Genomic DNA, 6,878 nt, shown 5'->3' with positions numbered 1-6,878 from the left:
CTTCAAGGTGATTGCTTTATAATGTAGCTTGCCTTGTTGGAAAATGTGATATTCATCTATTTTATCTGAATTTCTCACCACATCCTTGATAAATCTTTGCAACATCTTGTTTATGATGCATTAACAGCCTGTGGCATATACATGATGTAATCAGTATGTGATAAGTTTAACACCTCTTCCTCCTCAGCCTCTTTATTTATTCCTTTCTGGGCCTTTTTTTTTTTAAAGACACTTTGTAAATGTGTTGCTGGAAAAAAAAACGACCACTGACACAACTACCCCTCCTCAGTATAATGAAGGTATGCTGAAGCAAAGCTTGGTGTAAGATTGTTACATTTAGCGATTATTTTGCTTGAGAATGTCGTTGATCCAAGGAAGGTATTTTGATATGTCTGTGTAGACAATGGGGAAGTCTGGGTAGTTACAGTTGCCTCCATCATAGACACAATACCAACAGCCTTCCTGTTGCACACCAGAGGACCACCAGAATCACCCTGTGAGGAGGAAAAAGATGTTTACAGCATTTCTGTACAAGAAACCAGTTGACCGTTTCTTTGAAGAAACAGAAAACATATCTGACAGAATCCTTTGCATGATGCCAGCAGGACAACTGTCATGTCTTATTCAGGGTGTTGAGTAGACTGTTTTATTGTGTAGCTAGCTTTGTTTGCAAATGTGATAGTCATCTATTTCAGTAGATGCATGTAGCAGCCCCTAGAATCACCCTGAAGTGCAGGATGACTCATCAACTTTTTATTGTTTATCAACTGACAAAATACTATTAATAATAAGTAAAGATAACAAAAAATGACATTTCTTTCATTGTTGGGCCAGATACTGGTGTACTGATGACATAAAGCACGGGACGTATGTGATAAAACACTTCATGGGGACTTGAAACAACTGCTTGTGTTTCTGTTGGTGCAGCAGATACTGTATCACCAGATATACTGTATGATAAGTATGAGACGGATTGTTACATGAATCATATTTTTTTATTTTAATCTCTTTATTTTGTCTGCTCCGGGCCTCTTGACACCATTCTTATGTGATGTAGAAATACATGACACAACATTCTGAGACAACAGACTGAGACTTCTTGGAAATGTGCAACCCAGATTCAAGAACCACAGAGACCACTTTCCACTTTCAGATATGAGCACTGATGTTCTCACAGTTACAAAATGAATGCTCTAGTTAGTCCATGTAGGAGAGCACAACACAGACTGCAAAATAATTTCTTTGCATTATATATATCTACATAAATATATATAATATACAGCATAATATGTGGTAAAAAAATACACTCTTCCCATCATGTGTGTGTGTGTGTTGTTGTTTTTTTTACTTTGGTGAAATGATTTGTCATGCAATGTCACACATTCACATTTGTTGTATTTACATTTATTCAGTGTGTGAATTATACAAATGGAGCATAAATGCAAGATGGTGCTGTCCTGTGAGTAAAATCAGTGGTTTATACCAGGGCGTTTTAGTCTGACATCGTGGGCTGCCCCTCAGACAAAACTGAGACAAAAGATTTTTATTTTCACGTTAATGAAACTAGTAGAGCTTAACAACTTCAACATAATCTAAAATGCAAGAAGTCCCCTGCATAATTACACATATATCAACACTCCTAAGACACCTTAAAGTTCAAGTAAGCCTTTAAGTGAAGCCAGTAGATTAACTCAAGTTGTGGCAGCAACACAAACAAATAAACAGTGATATGTATTTTTTTTTGTAAATAGTAGGTTAATAATTTAGATGTTTTTGGATTTGCTCTGTAATAACATGAATCAAAGAAGAGAAGATTATTCACACATCACACCATTCAAAGGCAAATCCTCCATATACACGACCTCTTGGATAAGCCTCAGGTTCTTTGGGGCTTATGTACCATTTATGGTTTCAGGCCAAGTGCTGAAATGATACTGATGGAAAATGACCAAATGTCCTGCTTAGACTAAAAAGATGTAATCACAGTTGCATTCTTTCTGTTTAATTTCATATCATGTCATGAAATGGAAAAGATAAATATGGTGATTTAATCTCAACCTCTAGCCACATCCTTGCTGCAATGCAACTTCATCTGCAACATCTTTGCACTATCTAACACTGCACCCATTTTGTGCTCAGAGCTCACAGTCTAAGCCAGGGGTGTCCAAACTTCTTATAAAGAGGGCCAGATCTGACAATGTGAAGATGCCTGGGGGCCAATGCTAACATTTTAAAAATGAAAAACAATAAAAGTTACATACACAAAGTTTGCATGAGGCTGATACAAATCTTCAGCTGATGTTCATTCTAAACATGACTTACTATGAGCAATGCAAAGTCTGTTAACAAGTTTAAAATGTATCACTCTTGCTCTTGTCTTTCACAAGATCGTTGAGAAAGTAATATTTTGTGTCACATCTACAGGTGCACCAGCAGTTATGTCCTTAAGGTTAACATTTAGTGCATTCAAATGCTTTGTTATGTCAGCCAAAATTGCTAAATCTGCCAGCCATACAGTATCTGACAATCCTAGCTGGCCATAAATAATATATTATAAAAACAAAGCTGCGGGCTGCATGAAAACTGACCTCAGGCCGTGATTGGCCCCCGGGCCGAACTTTGGACATGCCTGGTCTAAGCAGCAGGACTATGTGAGCTTACTAGGAAACAGCAGTGAACACAGTAAGTATAGTATCTCTGCTTGTCTCACCACTATTCACTACTAATACTTAACCACATCAAGTGAACTTAAAGCAAGTGAACTTAAAGCGACTGGAAACAAAAATCCAGGGAATCCTTGAAATCTCTATGTAATACATAAAGTAGTAAACATCTAACAAGTATGAGGAATTAAAACACAAGCTTCAAAGGACTGGACCTTTGAAGCTTGTGTTTTAATTATAAAAATTCAAGAGCCTCCATTTACAGAATGTGACACATTGGAATATAATATGCATAAATATGTTTTAATTTGTGTGTAATCACCTTGATCATTTCAGAATACTTAATTGGAAAAGTAGTTTTCATACTTGAACACAACAGAATAATCCATCCACATGAACAGAAACTTTTACAGTTACTTTTCAGATCATCATCTAAGGGCAAAATTATACGTCGACTGTGTCGTTCTGACCAGCAGAGGGGGCTGCAATCTTAACATCCTCTTTCCTGTTTGCAGATCTGATGGTGCATCAATTGAAGCATAATGATCAGAGACTGATTGCAGCTTTCTGTCCTTTTATCTCTCACCACTATATTTTCCATTTAGCATGTTTGACACGTTTTTGTGTGTGTGTGCTTTCATGCATACACAAAATAAAAAAGTGAAAGTTTAAAAATTGTGTTGAGTTCGGTACAGAGAATGAAAGTCTGAATACTGCTCACCCACATCAAGTGAAGCTTATTCAAGTTTTAAAGGTGACAGACACCAGTTTTCTTTGGTGTGGATCTACTTGACACAGCCTACTGAAACATACTTTTGAATTCTCTGATAGACTCGATGAACCACAGACACCAAAGGTTTCTATATTCTGGTTTCCACGTAAGTGTTCTCACAGCAGCACAACAGTTACTAAAATCACTCAGTCTGTTAATGATTAATGTGGGAATACTACTAGCTTCATGCTAACATAACCAATTAACTAAATGTTTGATTTGGTATTTGTATTGTTTTTATGTTATTGTAAATGTGACTTGCAGATATACTGCACAGCTATAGAAAAGAAAGCAGGAAATAGTTGCCTTTTAGGCAGCTGGCCTTTTCATTGCTACTAGATCTTTATATGTTACATCATATTTGTCCTAAAATGTTTTCTAAATAGCTTTTGGAAAGAAAACATTTAAAAAACTGTTTATTTAAAAAAAATATAAATACCATTACTGATAAAGAATGTAACCACAGGAAATAGGAAATTTCAGACTGAAGTTTTATTTTGCAACTCAGATAAAGAATGACATGACCTCCACAAAAGTAACACTAATAATGATGATAATAATGTTTTATATAGCTGTTTTTAAAGAAAAAAACATATACAAAGTAAAGGGTAAACTCTCAATGAAACAAATAAAAACATGCAGAAATCGAGATTATATTTTTTAAAAAAAGTTTGTGATGAGAGAAAGCATGTTAGCTGTTAAGTGAGTTTTAAGATTAGATTTAAAGGCAGAGACAGTGTCAGCCAGTGGAAGTCTGAGGACTGAGGGCCGAGTACAATACAAGTCCCTTAACAAGTCTTTTTATTACGAACATCTTTGATCAGTTGAAGGTATTTTGATATGTCCGTATAGATGTTGGGAATATTTGGGTAGTCACAGTTTCTCCTCATGTTGAAAGACACGACACCAACAGCCTCCCCGTTGCACACTAGAGGACCACCTGAGTCACCCTGTGAAGAGAGAGAAGCTTAATTTCTTGGGTTTTTTTTTTTCAGTTTCTAAGACAAGAAACCAGTTGACATTTTCTTTAAATGGACAGAAAAGATTAGATTAGATTGTACTTTATTCATCCCACAACGGGGAAACTTACTTATTACAGCATTACATAATATTGTAAAGTAAAGTAACCATGATCTAAAAATATTGCAATGTAAACATACCTGACAGAATCCTTTGGTTGTGTCATATCCACCAGCACAGATAACATTGTCAGGAAGCGCAACGCCAATGCTCTTCCATTCTCTCTTACAGATGTCCAGGTTAATAAAAGGTACATCCACCACACGCAGCGCATCAACATTTTCACCACCTGTACTTGTGTGACCCCATCCAGCCACTTGGCACTTCCTTAGAACTTTTTTATTATTTGGTTTTGGCAGTTTAATCAGTTGCACTCTCTTGCTTAGACGGGCTTTCTTGGTTAGCTGTTGACACACAAAAAGTTAAAATTAAACTAGACTGATATATGGCATACCTATGATCCTCCATCAGTCAAATCTCAAGTTAATACACAATAACTTGAATATGGAGATAATAGTGATGCATGGGTTAGTTTAAAGAGAACATGAAAATATTGCATGATTTTCCCTAGGACTGTTAGACTATTTAAATATCTACTTACTTTGAGGAGCATGATGTCATTCCCAGATGAAACATTCTTGTAAGATTGATTCTTGCATCTCTTCACAGTGTATCTCATTGTTTTGTCATCAACCTTCTTGAGATTGTGGGTGCCAAGGACAACACTTGTAGGATTGCTGAGCAAATGATCATTGAAAGCTTGTCATTAGTTGACAAATGAAACTGACAAATTTATTGTTCTGGTTTGATTTCTTACTGCATGAATTAAAAAGGTAGCTTGAAGAGGAACGGTAACTCACTGGGGGTCACAGTGTGCAGCAGTGACCACAAGGTCTTCGCTGATGAGAAATCCTCCACAGATATGTTTACCTTCCTTGTTCTGCACTGAGGCCATATATAGCATCCGTTTGTCTATGGCATTTTTACCATTTATGATTTCACTCCCAAGCGCTGCAAAGATATAAAGAAAAATAGATGAGTTAAAGGATAGTTCAGGTGTGTTTAGGCAAAGGAATGTGAAAGTTCTACAGTTGAAACAATGTAGCACCAAGAGAAAGGGCTGTCTGGTGGCATATTTAGTCAGTTAGAATATACTATCTATAGCCTACACTTAAATAAATATTGACTTTTTTGGCATACCTATTTTTATGTGGCTGAAATATACATATACACATGTATAAAATGCATAAATGTTTTCCTGCTGACCCTATTCACCGCAGTGCTTTGCTTTTCTTCCATGCCAGGACCTCATACAACCTCATTTCAAAAACCCTATGAACACTTGAATAAATTGATATAAGTAGTAGGCCAGATACCAATAACCAGATCTGGTAATCTTACCGTTAAGTCCGAGACATGTCAGAAGGCTGAAAATCAGAAACCCGTGCAGAGTATGCATCATATCAGTAGCAAACTTAACCTGTTGTCTTTGTTAAGTCAGCCCTTTTATACTGCAGTTTGCTTAGCAAAAGACCCTGTGGTTTTCGACTGCTTCGCTGCTCCACGTCATCCTCTTTATGCGGTTAAAAAGTTTGTTTAAAGGTTGTGGTTAAATTGTTTTATAATAAGTGCATGTGGTCAGTAAAGAAATGAATCATCACGCAGTATTTCCATTGTCAGGCCTGTGGTTCTACTGCCTGAGCAGCCACTGTCTGTGCATCACTGAACCACTTATGCTTAAGACAACTTTAGTTAGATGATAAAAAAACGTATTTATTATGGATTCATTATTTTCACTGTGACCTTTATGCTGTTGACTTTTGTCACTGCAGTGTAGCAGCAAAAACTAAATGAGTAATGAAAACCACAGTGTTCGGCTTCAGGTCTGAGTGTCTACATACTCATACAATACAATACAACAATTATGATACCAATGCTCGAAAGTCATGTGATCATTGACCGCCAGCCAGAAGTCTAAAAAAGAATCAGCTGTCAGAGTTTCACTTGGCCATGTTGGAACATTTGTTCCAAGTGATGTAGGCTGGCCGGAACAAGTAATAAATCCAATATGATAAAAAAAATACATGAAAGGTTTCGAAGATGAAGGTGAGGTTGCATAATTTTGGTGAGAAAATTGCAAAAATGTTCAACAAATGTGAAATGTTTCAGTTTACAGCAATAGTGTGTTTGGTCTGCTAGTGCATGGTGCTTTCTGTCTTTCGGCTAAGTAAGTTATACAGTAACATGCATTCACAGTCTCTTAAGAGGGTTACATATCTTACACATTGCTTGTCAGGCTCAATAAGTTTATAGTCACACAGTATGTTTTATTGCCAAAAAAGTCGATTTTGAATAATGCTATTCACAATATTCTCTCGGTTTTATTCATTTTGGACGATGCTGTTGTTCAACAACACTTGTTG

At 36.4% G+C, this 6,878-nt stretch overlaps 1 protein-coding gene across 2 annotated transcripts; it reads right to left on the bottom strand.

Annotated features, from left to right (window-relative positions):
- Nucleotides 1-3,927: 3,927 nt before the first annotated feature.
- LOC104918750 (trypsin-3) lies at nucleotides 3,928-5,935 on the bottom strand. 2 transcript variants are annotated; one of them, XM_019272389.2, is made up of 5 exons: nucleotides 5,857-5,935; nucleotides 5,316-5,466; nucleotides 5,057-5,192; nucleotides 4,596-4,859; nucleotides 3,928-4,385 (listed from the first exon to the last, which is right to left on the bottom strand). In XM_019272389.2, the coding sequence occupies exons 1-5, from the start codon at nucleotides 5,915-5,917 to the stop codon at nucleotides 4,224-4,226; spliced, it is 774 nt and encodes a 257-aa protein (XP_019127934.2). In that variant the 5' UTR covers nucleotides 5,918-5,935; the 3' UTR covers nucleotides 3,928-4,223. The 2 variants fall into 2 exon arrangements, with proteins under 2 accessions (XP_019127934.2, XP_027146436.1); XM_027290635.1 differs by having other exon boundaries at nucleotides 5,057-5,195; nucleotides 5,319-5,466.
- Between the last annotated feature and the right edge of the window lie 943 nt (nucleotides 5,936-6,878).

This window comes from Larimichthys crocea, chromosome XVII (genome assembly GCF_000972845.2).
Source record: "Larimichthys crocea isolate SSNF chromosome XVII, L_crocea_2.0, whole genome shotgun sequence".
NCBI classification, from domain to species: Eukaryota; Metazoa; Chordata; class Actinopteri; family Sciaenidae; genus Larimichthys; species Larimichthys crocea.
The sequence above is the reverse complement of the archived record's forward strand: the minus strand, read 5'-3'. Positions and strand labels throughout refer to the sequence as shown.

What these genes read in the sequence shown, in the direction of transcription:
- LOC104918750 (XM_019272389.2), bottom strand. Translation starts at nt 5,917, where the DNA reads ATGATGCATACTCTGCACGGGTTTCTGATTTTCAGCCTTCTGACATGT. An exon ending in GACATGTCTCGGACTTAACG is followed by an intron (nt 5,467 to 5,856) that starts GTAAGATTACCA and finishes ATATCTTTGCAG; the next exon opens with CGCTTGGGAGTGAAATCATA. An exon ending in CAACCAAAGGATTCTGTCAG is followed by an intron (nt 4,386 to 4,595) that starts GTATGTTTACAT and finishes CTCTCTTCACAG; the next exon opens with GGTGACTCAGGTGGTCCTCT.